At 43.9% G+C, this 20,559-nt stretch overlaps 2 protein-coding genes across 5 annotated transcripts in view; one reads left to right on the forward strand and one right to left on the reverse strand.

Moving 5' to 3' along the window:
* LOC112553174 (leucine-rich repeat and coiled-coil domain-containing protein 1-like) overlaps positions 1-20,559 on the reverse strand; it is a 176,251-nt gene that overhangs the window by 64,674 nt on the left and 91,018 nt on the right. For 3 of the 4 annotated variants that reach the window (XR_003096971.1, XM_025220226.1, XM_025220227.1), the window contains one exon: positions 19,565-19,698. Coding sequence is in view for 3 of the 4 variants with exons in the window: in XM_025220226.1 (XP_025076011.1) it covers positions 19,565-19,672 (108 nt within the window). In the remaining variant the exon portion in view is untranslated. Of the gene's footprint in view, positions 1-19,564; positions 19,699-19,942; positions 19,984-20,559 lie in introns of those variants that run through there. The other variant, XM_025220225.1, reaches the window with a different exon arrangement.
* Positions 1-20,559, forward strand: part of LOC112553176 (FMRFamide receptor-like) — a 45,753-nt gene that overhangs the window by 10,925 nt on the left and 14,269 nt on the right. The window lies entirely within an intron of this gene.

A 20,559-nucleotide genomic window follows, 5' to 3' on the forward strand; every position in this document is an offset into this window, starting at 1 on the left:
CCACACCCTTCACTGTTCAGGCGATGTTTAAATCCACAAACACTTGCCAGACTTGGGGTGTGGAAGTTGTGGGAATCCCATTCTGCGCTACAAGAGCGAACCCAAACTTGTCAGCTGATACTCTAACCTCCTACAGTACAGTACCTGATGTTTACAGCCCACGTAAAGCACTTCTTGGACCCTAAACCAACAAAATTACTTGTATTTCTGTAACAAAAAAAAAACAAAAAAAATGCAGAAAACCTTTTTTTCAGACTTCACTATCTGGATGACAGAAACACTAGACACAGGAACAATAATTGAAGTAAATAAAAAAACAGAAAAGAAAGGCGTGTTAGCAGGAAAATTTTGCAACTCAAGCACTCTGTCTTGAGCAGATAAAACTCCTCCTCCTCCTCTTGAGAAATCTGAGACCATAAACACCCGTAAATAAAAAGCATACCGACAGAATCGGTGCCCATTAGGACTGCGAAAAACAGACATTTCGTCACATCAGGACATGGTGGAGAATAATCACACAACACGGGAAAGGACGTATAAACTCGTAGTTTAAGCCTTTTAAGCAAAAATAAAATAAATGTAAGCTTAGAGGGTTCCAACAGCCGCTGCTCGCACTGTTTTGTGTAATACTTACGAGTGTGGCTGCACGCCATAAGACTAAGAGACTAATCTTGAGAATATCAAGAAATAGTATGATATATCAAGTTTACTGCCGAAGTGAGGGAAGCACGATGGATGGAGTGGACTCCAGCCAATAGGTTCCAACAATCTGACTTTAAAATAACATTATTTACAGTCCTGCTGCAAACCAGAAGAGGACGAAATCGCAGTAGAATCACATGTAAAGATGAAGGTCCAACGCTTTTATCCAAATTGAAGCACGACCACAAAACATAGACAGAATCAATGAGACCCGATCCCCTCAGCATTTGAGCAAAAAGATATTTTGCTGAGCTGGGACCTGTCCACTAGCAACATGTTTGCACGTTCTCTGATAGAGTCCACAAGAGTCCATTTGTCTAGGGATAGAAAACCCACAATATAAACAGCACCAGTCCTCTGTTAATCAAGATATCATACAGGCAATGCATCGTTATTATTTCTGTACACTGTTAATCAGGATATCTCATAAGAAGTGTATCGGATATAATTTGTATTATTTATATAAATAATGAGAATAGCTCATTAGTAGCTAATCATAGATCATTTCTGTACAATGCTAATCAGAAAATTTTATAATGTATCATATTTAATATCTGCGTGGTCAAAATAACTAGGCCAAAAGTTAAAAATACTCTACTCCTCTCTCTCTCTTATTCTATCATCTCGTATACACGCACGCACACACGCACCGTTAAGAAGGAAAGAAACAGGAGAAGGGATGAGCTTACCAGTGCCATAGGGAATGTGGAATCTCTGTGAGCGTGTCAAAGGTTACCCCGTTTCTCGCTACAAGACCAAAACTAACCACTTTATTATATACACAAACCGATTAAAGTCACAATAGGGCGAAAAAGACAGGAACACTCCCAAGAACAGCGGACCACAGATATAAAATGTTCAGGCCACAGGCTCCCATAGTCTTTAAAGAAAGTTTTTTTTAACAGTCAACCCCACAGCCTGCTGAAGGACAGCGCGCGCAGTGATCTCAGAAATGACAGCGTTCACTTGTTACAAGTGTGAGCAAGATGACATGATAGTAATATCGACAGCGAGGATATATCATTCTACTATGATGAACGAGCTCTCTGACACTTGGGAGCAGCCGGAGTGGGAGCTAGAGCCCGTGTCTTGGCAGTGGGACGCGCAACTAATGTCTTTCGCTTCTGGTTTGTCCTCTACTATAACAGCTTCTGCCTTGTCCTCTCTGATACTCCAACTGTCACAACTCCAGCCAACGGCGAACCCACAGCATTCATAATTCATCAAATGAAGCTGCATAATACATGCCAGTACAAATATCGACTTGGTACTAAAATCTAGCATTGTGACTGTGTTTTACAAATCCTTCAGTCCATTGGGCCCACAGTCCTCCTCCACAGAGACTAAGAAACACTGTATCCCGACCTCTCTATTGATGGCAGTCAGTGTCAAAATGTCAAACGAAAATTGGACAGGAAGTACTCTCCTTGCTGAAAGAAAAAAAAAAGGTTACATCCGACCACACAAAGGACTTTTAGGACTAATATTTTATTCATCGCAAACTCCTGAGTGTGATGTGTATATTGCTGAGAGCTCGTGAACTGAGACACTGTGGTGCCGAGGGTCAGCGGTGTGTAAACCCAATCTCTCCACAAATCCGACACACACGATCCGTCAGTGTGCAGCATTCAAATGATTATCTTGGCTTGGAGTGGACACAAACACTTTGTTTCATAAATTTCGCGTGTACCCGCCGACTCCAGCACTGCCCTCCTCCCCAATAACCACAATGGCGCAGCAGGGTTGCTATGTACAATCAACTAAAGATGCCAGCAATAAAACAGATTTTTTTGTCGTGTGACGGCCACTATATAGGGCTCTAAGAGATTGAAGCCTCTGGTTTTTTTTTTCCTAAGCCCGACTTTAGCAATGCCCTTCCATTACCTGTGATATCCCCTGAGAGGTCAGTGTGCTAGAAAGCCGGGTGCCCTGTAGTGGGGTGCACAGCAAGATGATGGGTGCAGGGGTACTGACCAAGTGAAGTAATTACATCTCTGCTTCTCCCTGGCTCTCTTATCTCTGACTCCACTCACCTCCTCTCTTCATGCTTTTTAACCTCTTGTTTTCTTTCTCTTTTCCCCTTTTACTTGTTCCAGTGCATTCCGCCAGCACGGATTTGTGTAATTCCCTTGGTAAAACATGGACACTGGGCCAAAACACTCCCACAAATCATTGCGCGCCGTGCGATGTAACCGCAGCTGTGTCAGCTGCGTGCCCTCGCCTCCACTAGTCAAAATAGGCCAGCAGCCACAACTGCAACTAGCTCCGTTATTTCACAATATGCACCTTAATAAAGATGACAGAGAAAAATCGCTCTCTTGCAGCAAAAAAGTAGGCACACTTTTATTCCACTACAGTTTTTGTTTTTTTGGCAGCAACTCATATGTGAGCAGTGATTAGATTTTTTCAGTGTATATATAGTAGCTGACTATATCTCTGATAAATACAGATCTAGGAAAGCAAATAATAAACTTTATGATAAGTAGATATTCCAAACTACCACGAGTGTAGAAGTACCCAGTGACCATGCCCCAGAGCACGCCTGACCAAGTCACCCTCCGTCTGACTTTTAAGGTCAAACAGATGCACGCTGTGACTGGCACTGACAGCTGGAACCGACACCAGCAGCGACACAACAGCTCTCCAAACGGATGCCAACAGAGAATGAGTGAGAACGCATCCCCATCCACCCCTCCTCCTCCTCCTCTTGTGGCGGAAGGCGCCGCCATTTGCATGGCTTTCTTCACTCGTGGAGATGAACGTCCAGGGGAGATTAATGCGTGACCACGCTGCGGTCGTCTTCTCTTGGAACATTGCGAAATTCCTCGCTCCGACAGAAAAAAAAGCGACTAGGGGTCGAAGATTGCTTTCTCGGCATGCCGGCGTGCATTTCCACTAAAGCGCTCCCTTGACAGGGCGTGTGGTTGCCCCAGCGAGAGGTCCAGCTGTTGCCCACTGGCCAACGCACACAGCAAAACAACCGGAAGTCCGGGGCTTACGTCTGCAGGAATGGACCTGGACAACGACACCTCAGCCACTGATCTGCGGAGATAAAAAAAAAACTTCCACTTCTTGTTGTTCTGATTGCCTCCAACCCAAACTGCATCTGTTTTGCATGGTCTGGCTGCGTTTCAAGCTATATATACACTCTTTATGTACAAGATTAATATACTCTGAGATGGAGCTTCTGGCGAAGGGTCTGCAAGCAAAATGAGGTTATGTCCGCCAGCCAGTGTTTCCCGTAGTGTTTGTAGGATTTACACAAACTTCAACACATGCTACTACTCTCAGTGCTCACTGATTTCCCTCAGAGTTCAGAGACAGGTCGTACTTCCTCGCACAAAGCTTCTGAAAGCTTTTTGGTGAGAAACATTTTAACAATTTTTTTCTGCAAATATATTCATTCCTTCCTTTATACACGCACACGCACGGATGATTGCATATCCCACTCATACACTACACGTCACCCAACCAACTATACCTAGCTATACAAGTATCGTCAAAGGACATAAGCGGTCGGAAACTGACCAGCAGCCTATGATACACTTCATGATATCTTTGTCCAAGAATATTCCTGCATTACTTGTTTATTTATTTAATGTTATATTATTTAATTATTATATTATAAATTAATATGTCTATATGTAAATCGCCTTGAGTCTGGCTGATGCTGGAAAAAGTCGCTATACAAATGTGCTATTTATTATTATTATCTCTTATGCCAATCCTTTAAGTGTTTCTTTTTCTGGAAGCATCCTAATGCTTCAAAAGGAATGGCTTGCTGTTTGTGGCACGGATCTCGGGTCTGTGTTTCCCAGTGGAGCACTTGATGTCCTCGCTATAACGGGCACCGGAAGGCGCGATCCTCGTTGACCCAGGCATTGCAGGTCGCCTCGGGAAGTAGACAAGTCATTGTGTACCTTGGACAAGAGCGAAACCCGACGGTGTCCAGCCTTTACTCAGGTCTTCAACCATTGCCAAAATCTTTCCACGATAGGGTTCGTATTGGTCGCGAACATCGGGGACCTTAATAATGCTGAAAACCTGCCTGGTGTCCTTATCGTACAAAAGTTTTCTTCCTGAGAAACCATGTTAGCCTTAAGATTTGCTGCAGGCATTTAGTTGGTTATCCGTTATCTCTTCCAAGATAGAGACGAGGCATGAAAACAACCCTTGATTGCAGCGTGTGTGTGGGCCAGCATCCCACTGCCAACATGTGCACCAGTCAACAACATCGGCAGCTGCACTCGATACGCGTCTGAACTCTATCACTCCTTCCATCTCTCTCTCCCTCACACACACAGACATGTCTATATATTATGGGAATATAATGAATTTGTGAATGAGAGAAAAGACTAATAGTATTTTTTAAGAAAAAGAAACATTTCAGCTCACTCTCTTCTTTCTTTCTCGCTCGCATTCACAAAATCTGTGTGTGAGAGAGAGACATCCAAAAAGATAAGAATGGAGAGAGGCATGTGCCTCGCTCTGTATCCAAATATTGTTTTCCGTGAATATTTTATCCTCTATATATCACCTTACTGAGGGTCGTGGCAGTCCTCAAGACAGGACACAGGGACAGTCACACAGGGCCTAACAAAGCCATACGTCTGACAGAAGTGTCTTGCCCAGGCAGGACATTTGGTCTGCTTCATGCTGCTGACCTCTCTAGAAGACAGGACGGCCAAGAGTCCGTGATGCGTTTACCGTGTAGCCAGCTCAATAACCATCTCGCAACTGCGCGAGACCCTGAGAGAAACAGCGGGAACTTGAGTGACTTACGATGGATCCCCGAACGAGCCAGACACTGGTATTGTAAGTCACATCAGCGTGCTCTTCCGCTCTGAGCTTCAGTTTCAATTAGCCGCGAATATTACAGCAGAAATGTGTCTGCATGCCACTCACTTCAGTCTGTCTGTCTGTCTGCGTGTTTGTGGGGGTGGGAGAGTAGAGCTAGTGCCATGAGTAGCGTGCATGGGTGTTGTATGCGAATATATGTGTATGGGTGTTTATGTAAAGCGGTCTGAGCAAAATCTTTTGAAAAGGCGCTATATAAATCCTCATGATGATGGTGATCATTATTATTATTATTCTAATTATTATTCCTCTAGAGTAAATACTGTTATGAGCTTTCTATTGACAGCTCAAGTCTCGAAATTCGGAAAAGCCACCAGGTGCAAAGGTTTTTAGAGAAAGCGTGGATTCTTTTGTAAGCGCGAGGGAATTCTGGGAAAATGTTTGAAATGCACAAAACACATACAGCCCTGGAAAAGCGTGGATGTTGTCTTTCAATCTCAGACGGAGGCTAACTGGCGTCACTGTAAAATTCTTTCACTGAGATCACTAATTTAGGGCCTTGCTGATACAGTCAGATGATGATTCCTCTTCTACTGTAGCCGCCACAAACCAAAGTCTCTTCAAGCAGTAAACTCGTTTAATTCATTCATCTATCCAAGGAGAGAATGCCGATTCATTCAGATTACTATCCAATGGGTAAACAGGGATTCAGTTAATACCTGCAACTTAATAGACGGTCGATTAACTTTATCAAATATATTTAAAACCAATTCAGTTCATAAGATAAAAAGATATTCACAAGATAAAAACTAGGGTTGGCTGAAGTCATTGCAATACATCAACGCGTAGCTCGTTCTACTTCTAGATATCAGTGGAGGAAAACCCATAGCAGTGTAACTCATTCACAGTATTTATTCATGCTCATATTACCCCACAACAATACCAAGCGGGTACTCAGTGCTCAGTGTGGGCAGACTTCCTGTTACCAGAACCTCTTGAAATATGGTCATGGTTGACACATTCATCATCGGCTTACCAAGCCCCTGGGAAGACCTATCACTGGCTTGTCAAAGAACGATACTTCTCCGTTTTCTTGATGACCTCAAGCTCCAATATGTGACCTACAACAATAAATTTACCTCCACAAAACGGTAGCTCAGTCCCGACATCGAGCAGTGAAGGAGGATTTCCACTAGACGGAACTCATTTCCACATTCACCTCATTTTTTTTAACCGCCCAGCCCCAACCGTAAGCTGTGGATGGCGATGAAAAAGCTTTGGACTCTCTACCCCGGCCAGAATATTCAGGGTGCGGAACCCGGATCGACGTCAGCGGCACGCGACTCAATCAGTGTCGATGATGCTCGAGTCGTCACGTGCTTCCCCGCACCAACACCCACAGGAAGGGACAGAGACAGTCGAGTGGACAGTACAGGGATGGAGGTACGTTTGTTGGAGGCTAAGGGGAGGTTTACCGGATGTCGATATCTGTTGAATGACACGTGTGATGGAGGTAGTCTCTAGTCGAGATTTCGTCAGATAATAGATAATCCCAGACCTTCCCCGCCGTATCTCAACAATATTCCCACACAGTTACAAGGAAAACCGACAGAGAGTGAGAAATTGGAGTCTGGAATTTAGTTATGCTTCACTATTATCTAGACAATTGGAAGAAAATGTACCGGACACAACACATTCAATAGTATTAAAGCTGGAGGATTGGACGAAGGATGAATGTTTAGACACGAGACCGGCTACGCTTCCTTATCCGCATTTCACGCCACTTCTCGATGAAAAGATGTCTAGTAAAAGAAGCTACGGGGCGAGATAAAACAAGGCATGTGGTTTCTGGAAAAAAAACTGGAAAATAAAACTGACAGCTTCGGTGAGCGCGCATGCATTGTCGTGTGCACATGCACGTGGCCTTGACATCCATCATGGCCGCCTAGAATGAAAGCAATTAATGGACGAGGGCAACTGGTATCTGAGGTCGTCTGCTGGACTCACAATTGCCAGTGAGACAAACTGTGTGTCTGTATCAATCCTAAGTCGAGGTAGGTTGTTTCTGTACAACCACCAGTCGATACGAAGACAGTGTCTGTGTAGTGGAAAAGCTTGTCGCCGTAGTTGTCGCCAAAGTCACGTGTCCAGGAAACGCTCCATCACTCGCCACTTGATCTGCGGTCCGAACTGGAAACTATAAACAGGAGTTAATAAGACTGGCCATTGCTGTGTTTCTGTCTTTGAAGCCACGCAGTTTCCCTCCTGCCGCGTGGAGGACTGCACGAGCTGCCCATGTGATGGTGCGGGTGGGGAGCTACCCGTGTAATTCAGTCAGAGCACTGTTTGTGCGTGCTGGGGGTGGCTTAATGAGACAGCTGATCGCTGTGGCGGCCAGTGTAACCAAGTTGTGACAATGTAGTGGTTACACTGGCCGCTGGATTGACATGCACGGGGAAGGGAAACGTCACACCACTAGCCCCGGGGATATTTACACTGCCCCGGGGAAATGTTCCCGAACACACTTCTAGTCACCGCAATCAATACAGTTTATGGCATTGAAAAACATTTCATTCTTCACACACATTCAATATGCGGGGTGTGTGGGGGGAGGGACGAGACGTTGTCAGTACAAATGTCTTTGTGCATCCCAAATAAAATAAGTTTTTCAGAAAATTAAAATTTCTTAATGATGTGCTGGTCATGGCTGGTGTACATCTTTCCAGAATATGCTCATAAACTAACGATATCATAACTGATGACTTATTATCTCTTCAATTAGAAGAATTTCCCAGAGACCTGTATACTAAGCATTGTGTAGTCTTAAAAGAAAATACAGAGATGCAGACTACGGCGGTATACAATCTCGTCTTTATCATCACCTCATGTCTTTTTGCTTTCGCATTGTTTTACAAACTGTACTAACTATAAGATGCATGCTCTTGGCAGTATGAAACATGTTTGAGGTGATCATAATCAAGTCAATTTCTGGTTTTAAAAAAATGTAAAAGAAACTTTTTATATTGTTTCCCTTCTACAATTTTTTTCCGCTTAGTTCTCCTGTTGGTTGTTTTTTTTTTTTTCGGGTGGGTCGGTGGTTAGTCCTATTTCTAGAACTTCTTCCAATTTCTGGTCTTTCCACATAGTGTTTCTATGGTGACAGATTACCCGTTCCTGCCTGCATCCAAACATCAGGAAAATAACCTTCATCAACAGCTTTATCTGTACATATCTAATTACGCCCACTTGTGTGAACAATTATAAGTCTATATATCTTGATCAATGTATATCAATGCCTACATGTATTTATTACCCAAGGCCATTTATAACAACAGCCTGCAGATAGAGTTTTACACGCCCAACAATAAAATCTCTAGTGTATCCTCCTCGTCCCGGGTAAAAATAGTCACGTGACCTTTTTTATCGATGAAGCCATCACTCAGCGACCAAGACACCACCAGTACTTACCTTGTTTTCAGGGGTTGATGCAAAAACATGTTTACTGGGAGTATGAGCTCATAGAAAGTGTTAAAAGGCACAGTAACAAAAAGAAACAAGTGTTGACTGTACCCGCTTTGCTCAGTCTTCAGACGCCGTAACAAGGGTCTGGTAGCACAAAGCCAGGGACAGGGTAGATCAACATCAAAAGATAAATCGGTGGCGGGGGGTTGTATGATGTCTGGGTCTTTGATGTTGAGCAGCTTCCTGCCGCTGTTCTGTGGTGTAGGAAACTCGTGGCAGCGAGTGAAAAGTTCAGAAAATGCACCGTCCACGCCTTCAACCTTTTTGTAAGGTCCTGTCAGCTGGAACTCGAAACGGTCAACATGTTCACCTTTGTGTGAGTTCCTGTCATGTGGAGACCAACGGCGATGTTGATCACCTTGTGATAAAACAACAGACAGTGAGGAGGAGAAGCATCGTGCCTCATCAGCAGCAGAGGCAACAGTATTCTCTACAGCCTTTGGCTAGAGCAGTGGTTCTTAACCGGGATTCGATCGAACCCTAGGGGTTCGGTTACTCGGTCTCAGGGGTTCGGCGGGGCCTCCGCCACGGAGGTCAAGACACACCCGCAATTCGTGATGACACTAAAGAAGGGTTCGGTGAATGTGCATATGAAACTTGTGGGTTCGGTACCTCAAACAAGGTTAAGAACCACTGTGCTAAGGTAATACGAAAGGTGCAGTCTTTGTTCTTGAGAAATTCCCGCCATCTTAAAGCTCCTGGAGGCCGCGCAGGCGCACAAGTACCGTTGCTGACATACATCGGAATCTGCAATGCTGCACACTAAAAAAAATTATTGTTAGCTTTCATCGAATGGGTTTAAAACCAAGCGTCCAAAATCGATGTTAAAACGTTTCAAATCGATCAGAAGTTATCCACCCACCAACTACAAATTTCAAGGCAAGAAGCTGATTAAACATTAGCGCTCGTAACTGATACCTGTCACCGTAATGGAAGGTAAAGACATGAAAGGAGATGTTGTGAGACTGGGTCTGTTAGCGCTTTGAAGTCCTTCTGCAAAACAGGGTGTTATCTCAGATTCACTTTTAACAGCAAGGCAAGATTACAGGCTTGCCCTAACGAAGGTAGGACTCGTGAAGCCGACAGAGAATGGTTTTTGGACATGTGGACATCACAGATAGTGTTGTGACATAGTTTGATGAAAACGTAATCCCAGCTTCTTTAGTATGCCTTAGTATGTAGTATTCTGTACTAAAGCAGACAATATAGTCTTCCAATATAAAAAGTAATAACAAAGAGGCCTCTCTCAGCTGTTGCTGCCTCAGTGAGCACAAAAACTTGAGTTACATCTAGTGCCAACTGTCTTCACTTCGTTGGCAGAGAACCCAGACATCTAACTAAGTGTGGTCAGCTGCTGGGCACAACTGATCATCAATCAAGCTTCCGCCCGACTTGTTCGCTTCATTTTCCTCACGAATCCTAAAGAAAACAAATTAATCTGCTTCATGACTACGTCAGGCGGTGTGACACTTACAAACTTTCTCCGAGGTGTTTTGCTTCCGCACTCTGCGTCTAATCTCCTGTCAACGACACTCGTTCCATCAGCTCTAAGACCCGGTCACCACCATCAACAACAATATTTGAACAGCAAGGCTGAGGATGTAGTGACAGAGGGGCGCCCTAACCCCTATCCAATCAGTTCCAGCGCCGACACTTGACTACCGGAGTTACACCAAGCTCCCTCTGGTTCCGTCAATGGTGTGCTAAACCTTCTCCAGTGGGTTCCAGTGAAAAGTTTCTCTCTCAGAGGCTTGCCCACACATTGTAAGATTGGTAACTCCATGTTGACAAAGGATTGGCGGTGTCCGTGTAATACAGAATGCTCTGGCTTACATGACAGACCACACTAATTCTCCATTGTTCATTTTGCTGATACCATCTATCCCTGCCATTAATTTCTGCACCACAGTTGAGACGAAACGCTTTGCACGCTGAAATCAGATATTTCCACACATGCATCACAAGTACTATTGAGCTGTTTGGTTCGGCTTCAAGAGTTGTGTAAATATGAAACAAGTTTCACAGTTTAACCGTGTACTTTTGAAAGTGTTTTACCTCCAATTCATTCCTACGTGCTGGGAGAATAAAACTCCGGTAGCTACGAGCGATACAGAGACTAATGCAGAATATAGAATTAAGGTTGTCATGCTTAATGGTTGATAGTAAGATTGCACCAACTGCAGCTCAACACTTGTTGTAAATGCTTCGCGAAGTCTAACTGACCTGTCAATTAAGGTTTGTTGTTCTTGTCAATAAAAATTGTTCCGTGCTTCTCAACCGAAGAATGTCGCTAGTAGTCCTTCCTCTAAATGGTCTAATGCAAATTATTCTCAGCACAAGGACCAGCTTCACAAGAATTTTTTTTAAGTCTTGACGAGAAACAAGAGAATGCATGCCTTTCCGATGTGTCAGATAGTAACAGCTGTAGAAGGCAAGAGTTTCGCCATTAGAGAGGAACTGAAGAGTTACCTGTCCAAAGAGATCAGGAAATTAGAAGGCTTTAAGGGACTTCACCCACACGCGCTGTGCCTTAATAGTTTTTTCGTCATTAGTAAAAAAAAAAAAAAAGGAGAGGAATAAGGTGAGGGAGGGTTAGTAATGCAAACAAACAACCTTTCTCTAATGAGACTGTGGTTTAGCAGGAGTTACCGGCCGTAACTTTGAATGTGGCCGTCATTTAGCGCGAGTTATCGTTCTTCGTTACGGTATCAGCCTTTTCAGAGAAGTGGAAATGCATGCGACTTTCATATGAGTAGTGCGAGGCCTGGGTTCAGATCTCATCTCGGGACACTCTGTGTGACACCTGTTCGCAAAGCTGAGCGCCAGAGATTTGCTCCGGGTACTCCGGTTTCCACCCGTAGTGCGAAATCATCTCGAAGTGGGAGTACTTTCCCACTAAACCAACCAACGAATCATGTTAGCATCACTCTAAATGCCAGTTTGACCTCTTTCAAGTATGGGACTTGATTTTTTTGTTTTTAAATGTACATTTAAAGTTATTGTGTAAGCTTTTACACACAAAATCTACAAGCTACAGTACGCACAGTGTATACATTCCTTGCCCCTTGAGTCAGCATCGCTGTAACATTGGATCCGTTGCCAGCGCATCACCGTGATGGCAAATATCTTGTTGGACTTCACAGAGAACAACTTTAATGAAATTTAACCCAAAAAGTAAATTCCTGACGTCTGACGGCCATGCTGGTAGTGTACTGTCTAGGTCACAACGAACGGAAAGCAGAGCCAGAAACCTATACCTGATCTCAACTTTAACATCCCTGAGAAATCAATGATTAGTAATCCAATAAAATGCCAGACAGGGACTTCAACCGACTATATTTTACTCTGAAGCAAAGTAATCACAAGGCTAGCAGACGGAGAGAGACGTTGACCAGAAGCAGGGGTCAAAAAATGTGTTCAACATCGACTGCGCTCATACGTCGTTGGCGCTGTTACTGATGTGTAACCGAGGACCATTACCGTAGTGCGCAGTGTGCAGACAAACACTGCTGGGGTCCTTGTGACGTCAGCGATGTATCTCCTCTGTGACCGCATTGACACACCAACATCTCCATCTGGTAAAGACAGTTTAGCTGCAATGTTCTTTAACATGAGTGAAGGGATAGACTGATGTCTGTGGTGTCGTTTATCAGACCCGTTCAGCAGTTAGCCAGATCCTGTCTTCGCTATTTTTCATTCGTTTGAAGGAGCAGGACGAAAGAAGCCAGCAGTGTGTGTTAAAGGGTAAAGGGACGCTCGTGTCTCTGTCCACGTGATGTTTCTGCACGCGCTTCCTTCTGATCACGCCTGAAGGAATGACGAACTAATAGTCATGGGTAGCGAGGAGGTAAATTGAGACAGATAAGTCTGGCACAGCTTTGATCACTTTGTTATTTCGTCGTCTGGGTGAGGTCACCTGCACTTGGGGGCTTTCCAGACGGATACAGCAGTGACATCGACGCTATTCTTCACACACAATCTTATGTTACAATCGCACCGGGGATGAACAATAAATATTGATACAGCGCTTTATACCTGAAACCAGACTCAAAGTGTTTTATATACACGAACATACGCGAGCGCGCGCACACACACACCAAGCATGGCCCACGTTCAAAAGAAAGAATATTATCGTCGGTAAGCCCTGTAAACACCCCAGAAAGTGGTATTAGATACGAATCCACGACACCCGATTCTCACTGTCGTAGTGACAGGCCGTGCCATCAATCGTCTTATTTTTATTTATTTATTTTTTTCGTGAAATCTGTCTTGTGCGAGTCCGACATACACACAAGTCGCGCGCCTCCTGTCCTCCAGGGAGGGATTTCGGAAAAGTTTAGACAATAACTATTTTTAGCTGCGCTCCTTGTGTCCCCTTTGTCTGCCTTGTGATAAGGTTTTTATCTCTCTTTGTCCTTTCTCCTGATGGTGGTGCTGTTGCCGCGCCACAATGGCCTGGGGATTCAACAGACACAAAGCTAACTAATCTAGTCTCGATGTCCTTTCCTATGTCCAGACCTGACCTCGCTATTTTAGACCACCCACTTTCTTTTTTCCATTAATATCCTTTAAGAAATCCTCGCCAAAGATGACTTTTTCTTCAGTTTTCTGTTTCTCTCTCTCAACTATAATTACTTCTCAGTTATTTCAGTGTTTGAAACCCAATCGTGTTTCTGGCTGCGAGATTAACTCGATACAAGCAAGTCATGACCAGTACCGATTTTTTTTCGGGGGAGGATGGAAAAGGTGGAATGCCAGCATGTATGATTTTAATGATGCCATGTTCAGGCTGTCGATGTCGTCTGTTAGTGACAGCACCTACAACTGTAAGAATGTCACGTGTCCACAGCTGCTGATGTCCACTGCGGCCATCGGCTAACTGTGAGGACAGAATGAGGGTCTCACTGCCCACAGTGACTTACTGAGACTAAGAGAGGAGAACTTGACAAGAGGCTAAGCGTTGGTCTCGGCAGACAGCAATCCACATATACAAGTCCTTGATACAGACAGACAGCAGTCCACCTACACACGTCCATGCTACAGACAGACATGAGTTTGTGGGCTGCGGGGTCTGCAGTCACGTGTTATTTTGTTGACGACCTTATGAGACTAAAGGACCAGTGATATTTCTCCACACAACACCAATAAAGCTGGCTGCCTCTGTGAGGCACTCCCTATTAATGACCTGCAACATCAGTCTCCTCATTAAATCTGCTCAACTCCGCCTCTGCGGGAAAGTCTGGACACAAACAGCCTTCCAAACTGGAAGTCAACATGCTGGTTTGAAGAGACAAGTAACACAAACCACTCCTGCTGAGGATGAAAGCAGCAATGAGAAATGTTATTTCAACTAGGCATGAGAATGTACTCCCACATACATCCGTCTATTCATTAAGGTCGTTTGATTGGCGTCAATGAAGTATGTAAGCTTTCTTCTCCTCTCGAAACCTTTTCAGCGTCAATTTTTTCTGTTTTTTAATTTCTTTCGTCGTTTATTTGATCAGAAAACCATGAAATGAAAACATTTTATCCAAGCAAACAGCTTAATAACGAGTGGGCTGAAACAAGAAATAAAACACATTTATTAGCCGAAGTACAAAATAAATAATTTAATGACACAAAAATGGCATGTTCCTCGATGAAAAATATCTTAATGAAGGAACGGAAATACACAGCTTTCATGGAAGAAAACAGTTTAATGAAGCTCGCGCACTCGTTCGCCTCTCTCTCACACACATTTTTTCTCTCACACACACACAAAAATGATTTTATGATGTTAAACAACTTATTTGTACGGATGAGACGTGAGTGTATGTTGCTACCGATGCATAATGGCAGATTCCGCACTCACCTCTTGTCCTGGAAATAAGAAAGGGAGAATGTGCAATATTTTGTGTGTGTGGAGGCGGGTAGAGGAAGGACAAGTTCTCGACCTGCGCTAATAACACGCAACATCTAACACAAGAAATCCCCAGTTCGCCATATTGTTTCCCCTCTGCACATTCCGGAATCGCCAGGAAAGATAAATAACTAAGAGTATATTTGCGACCAAAAATTCCAGTACGGTCAGTTTCTCTCAATGTTTTTCTCAAGGGCCAGATAAAAAGACATCTGTGATCGCAGTCAATCTCACGAGATCCCCCGTGACGGAAAGAAGGATAGGAAGGTCTTTAACGAGGCAATAATGGGGGATGTATGTGCTGCTCGTGTTTTGTTGGCGCTTTGCACGCCAGCCTTCGCCGGCCTTTGCTTTCCACCGACTCCAAAGTCTTTGGTCTATGACAAAAGAAAACTCCCCCGACGCAGAGGACAAGAACTAGCGGCACAACAGATAAAAAGCCTGATTTACCACGAGTTTTTGGCTGGGAGGATCAATGACTACTTCCTGTGGCCTATGCGAGATTTTCATAAGTCCAGGTAAGACGACCACGATCGAACGCCATCACCATCACGGTTTCCCTCAACACGATAGGGCAGCGGCTATGTTCTAGACAACAGGGCTAAATTTCCTTTGCTTTTAAACAGTGCTCTTGCGTTAGTTTGGAAGACAATGTTTGGCAGAAAATGGAGAATTCTGATGTACGCAACCTTTCTGCAAACATCAAAGAGGTGCGCCTGTCAACAAGCCAACATGTTTAGGGTTAAGACAGAAAAAGAAACAACCTGGGATACGAACGACTTCCTAGATCTCTCTTTGACTAAAGGAGGACCTAGTCAGCCACCAAAGCAAATGATGCTGAGAGTAAACCGAACTTGCCTCAGCACCACGGCTGAAGAACTATTTACAGAAGAACAGGCTGGCTTCAGAACAGGTAGGAGAACAGTTGATCAGATCTTCAACTGTCGCATCAAGATAAACATCTCCAGCAATAGATGGACCTCATATCACAACTTCATCGACTTTAAAAGGGCTTTTCTTTGAGTCTGGCAAGAGTATGTAATGCAAAAATTCAACATCGAAGGTCTCACCCAAATCATCAAAGCGTTAAATAAAACGACTGGAAAACCAAATGGGATCTTTCTTTCACAACACGCTAGGCGTCTGTTAAGGGTTCCCTCTATCATACGAACTGTTCAGCATCTTCTTGGACAACATCATGTGAGAAACCCTTCACTACCATCATACTTCCATTTCCATCGGTGAAAGACTGATGAGCAATCTTAGCTTTGCAAATGACATCGATCTGACTGCAGGAACCAACAGAGAAAAGCAAGAATCTACTAAGAGGTAAACAGTCTAAAGACAGTTAGAGTGTGGGCCAGCACTGGCAAAAACAAAGTTATGGCCATTGGCATTCGGCCCCATCTCCTAAACCGGCGGCTGCAAGACAGACATCTCCATCCGAATGGCGACAGCAGCAGCAGCAATGACCACGCTGGACATGATCCTGCGAAACCATTTTATCAAGTTTACTACGAATTACACTCTGTACAAGTTTTTCGTAGACCCGGTTCTGCTTTACGGATGTGAAACACGGACCAGACATTTGAAAGCACGTGCATGATAAGCTACTCCACATCTCCTATATGAAACATAAAAACCTTCCAGGTACTTGACAGACACGAGAGACTACAGTGGTCTCTCCTCGTTCATGACCAGTCGAAGAACAAATGTATGATGTACAGTCTTCTAAGATGAATTCTTTCAAACTAAGGTTATTTGCTTACCATGTAAAGAGGATCAAACAGAATTTTGAAGTGATTCTCCATTGTAATGATGCACGAACCAGTGAGATGCATAAAGGCGACAAACCTGTCACATCTAGCAATTTAAAGATGAAAACTTTTAAAACTTTTCTTAATTAACACAATATTCAGTTTTAATCACGAAAGATCCATAATAAGATCATATTTTGTCTATATTTGACAAACCTGTTGTAATTGAAAACAAGTGTTAATATTTACATTAGCATTAAAAAAAAGTAATCACCATCTTGTCGTCAAATACAATAGGTTTGTTAAATGCAAACAAAATAAAACGTCTACAAAAGAAATATAGTATAATTTTATGCCTGAATTATTTTGTAATTCGTCAAAATATTTTGTTTATCGTCCAATTCTGTAAGGAAAGGTAAATTTTCTGGTGGCGAATTTCCGTGTAATCTTCGTTGCATATACCTTACTGAATCTATTAACTCACAAAATCACTGGCATGTCTTTGTTGTTGTACAAATAGGGATGATGAGAATCGTCCATCGTACCAAAGCTACAAATAACTGCCACATGCTCTTTCTGTACGCAGACAAATAAAGCCTGTTGATACTTGTTTCTGACAAATATTTTGTCAAGGTCCACACGCCACTTGCTGCGACACAAACAGAACTAAATAAACAAGTGGTTAACGATGTGATTGAATTAGAAATAACTTCCAATCTGCTTACAATCCAGGTTACATTATGCATTTTTTTTAGTATAAATGAAACTAATCTCTTTTGCTGGGGGAAAAGGCAAATTCTCTATTGTCAGCTTCTCGTTGGGCTACTAACCCATCAATCATCAAAACAGCTATTTGCTGTTGATGCAATGATACCATTGATATGTTGTGGTCAGTTAAAAAAACGCTCAAGTGCCTCCTCTCCCTTAATCTTTATTATATCATGTAATTCCGTAATGTATTAAGACTTAATCTCGACAACAACAAAAAGCTGTATGCAGAGAGACAGAGATAGTTGGTACGTCAGTGAGCGTGTCCTTTGATCCCTGCATCTGACACACAGTAGGTAGGTTACTTCCCTTTCTACTCTTCTGCAACGAAGGACAATAAGTTACACATCGCCAGTGAGGAGCAAGCGTGGAGGACAAGTTCAATCTTATTTTCCACAAGGGGATTATTCATCGTGTAAAGAAACGCGGCCTCGTCACAGTCAAACGAATCACAGACGGTTTCGCTTGTTCCGCTTTTCGTAGCTCCAGGCGCGAGCTCTCCACCCGCGGTAAGGTCCACCCTGGCGGCGACAGAATCGACAACTCCAATTAAAAGTCACACTGACTTATTTAAAACAGGAATGAATATTAAATTCAACAGAGTGGGACTTTTTTGGGACAGATGCCAAGCAGCAAGCTGCTTCCAGATTTCGGTTGTAGCAATTTGTGAGACAAGAATGAGGACATTTGGCCTGGACCACTGATTGGCTGCCGGCCCTCGGTCTTTCACTCAGACCCTGAGTGACGGCTTGCAGACAGTACAGTGTAGTCAATCACAGCAGACGACCGAGAGGATAAATTTGGCCAACGACTTTCAAGAGGGTCGTCCCTGCTCCATCGATGCTGTTTAGCTATAGCTATCGATTCCAGCCTCCTGGGGTCGGGTGCACAGCTGCGCTATGTGGCGCTGGCAGTCAGCTAGATTGCTAATATTTTAAATCATTTTAAGCTCACTGCTCGGCGTTAGCATTCAGCTAGCGCCACTGAACACCTGGCCTCAGAAAAAAATACCTTAGGGATGCTTACATTAGCCAGCGGTAGGAAACGGTGCGTTCAGCACATCGTATTTTCTGCAACTTATTGTGATGGCTTCCTTCCCTTCTAAGCACTTGACAGCATCAAGACAGGTAAAGCACAAAAGTGGTAAGTGTAAACCATAATCAGGCTTGCATTAATCCACACAGCAAGTGTTTTATCACTGCCATTTAACCCAGGCCAGCTATGACAAAGTTGAAGTGGGAACATCTGTTGCGCCTGACCACTCCAGTTGCAATCGCCGCCATTGATCTCGCGGTACAAAGGAGGGCCTCGATGGCTGGAGCACATGTACGGGTCCCACGTGCACATTGCAGCACTGCCACCACCTGTTACAGGAATTTCCACAGCTCTCTCGGTCTTCTCTATGTGCAGTTGTTTTTAAGTCACCCATGCAACCAGATTTCGCAAATTTAAGCAAATTGTTCCGCAAAATTTTACCCAATCTAGAAACCACTTGAATGGTTGCAGCTTCTGTCAAACTTTTGATTAATTTTCATTTGTTAATAAATGTTGATGAATCCATATTGGTCGCGTTCGGGAGAAGGGGAGGGGGATTGTATGAGTGAAATTTAAAGTTCATAAGCATTCACATTAGCATGAAAACTTACAACTTAACCCTTCTCAAGATGTTCACATTAAGAAAAAGCCGCTCCTGATTTGTTGAGACACTCTTCATGTCTGTCTCAGTAAGACGACTCTTGTCAGTGCTGGCCATTTTTAACCACTACAAAGTGTGACGGGCTCATAAATCGCTCTGTTAATTCCGAGAATGAGCCCGTGATGAGGCCATAAATTGTTCTTGTCTGACCCCTGACTTGAAAGCGGTGTCACTTCAGTGTGAAACATTAAATACTCGAGTGTCTGAGTGTCCTGCTCGCCAAATATACGACATGCCAATGATGTTGTTCTCATTATTATTATTATTGCGTGTTCGCACTCTTTACATCTTTGATGCCTGGTGTAAAATTTTTCGATTGGATTTTTTTTTCTAGATGTTTACTCCAAGAACACCGACGTCCAATGAACGTTTATTACTGTTTTCCTCTCCATGTTTTCGACATCCATTGTGAGCGGTACTCACCACATAGGTAGCTTGCAGGTCTTCTCGCTGTTTCTCGTCTTCCCGAGCCCTGGCGCTGCCATCTTGTGACGTTGGGTGACGAACTGGACACGTGCTCCCGTCTCCCATCGGCTTTCCCCGGCTCACGCACTGACCTGCAGACACACAGAGGAAGAAAGACATCAAAGAGACTGCCGCCCAGCACATGGAGCATGGCGGAGATACAACTACATGTACAGGAAGACCCTGACAATCATGGTCATGACCTTATGAGAGCGAAAGGCGAACACAAGATGGGTTTTATCCCCTGGGGTCGAAGAAAGTGTTGCAAGTAGGACTAAATAAAGTTGGAAGAAATGGACGGCTATCCGCTTCGCCGGTTTATATATTTATTTATACCTCGTACTGTGACAGTGGATGTAATATAGTTAAATCCACTCCTCTGTGAGTGTGTGGGCGGTTGGCGGTCGAGGATATAGGGAGAAGCCCGTCAACCTGTTGAGAAGTCAATGAGTCTAGTCTTTCATGCGTGACGGCGGTTCGATTATTGACAAACTCTATCAACTTAGTGGCGCCGACATGTTAGTCGCCGCCCAGCAATGCGTGTACTCGGGTATCGAGTGCTCGAGTAACCATGGGATAATCTTAAAGCCCACAATCAAGCGAGAGTGCCAGTTCTATCGCACCTTGCATCCCACGAGGTGCAAACGGATGTGATAAAAGTTGTTTTTGACGAGTTTCACGATGACAACGCCATGTGCGCGCTGTCGTGGTCCAGAAGTTTGAACCAAAACCTGTACACTTCACTGTCATCCCATCGTCTATCCCCATACCATCCCACTGTGTTTATTACTCACACTCATTCGCTCACCTGCGCTCTCTCTCTCATCCCCTTTTACTCGCCCCAACCAAAAACACAAAGAAAACACTCTTGCAGCCCCTCCATCAGTTTTTCTGACGCCGACAGGCAGCGCAGATGGATTGCAACTGTCATGTTCAGTTCAAACCCAGAGAAT

The sequence above is a fragment of the Pomacea canaliculata genome, linkage group LG12, assembly GCF_003073045.1.
Source record: "Pomacea canaliculata isolate SZHN2017 linkage group LG12, ASM307304v1, whole genome shotgun sequence".
Lineage (NCBI taxonomy): Eukaryota > Metazoa > Mollusca > Gastropoda > Architaenioglossa > Ampullariidae > Pomacea > Pomacea canaliculata.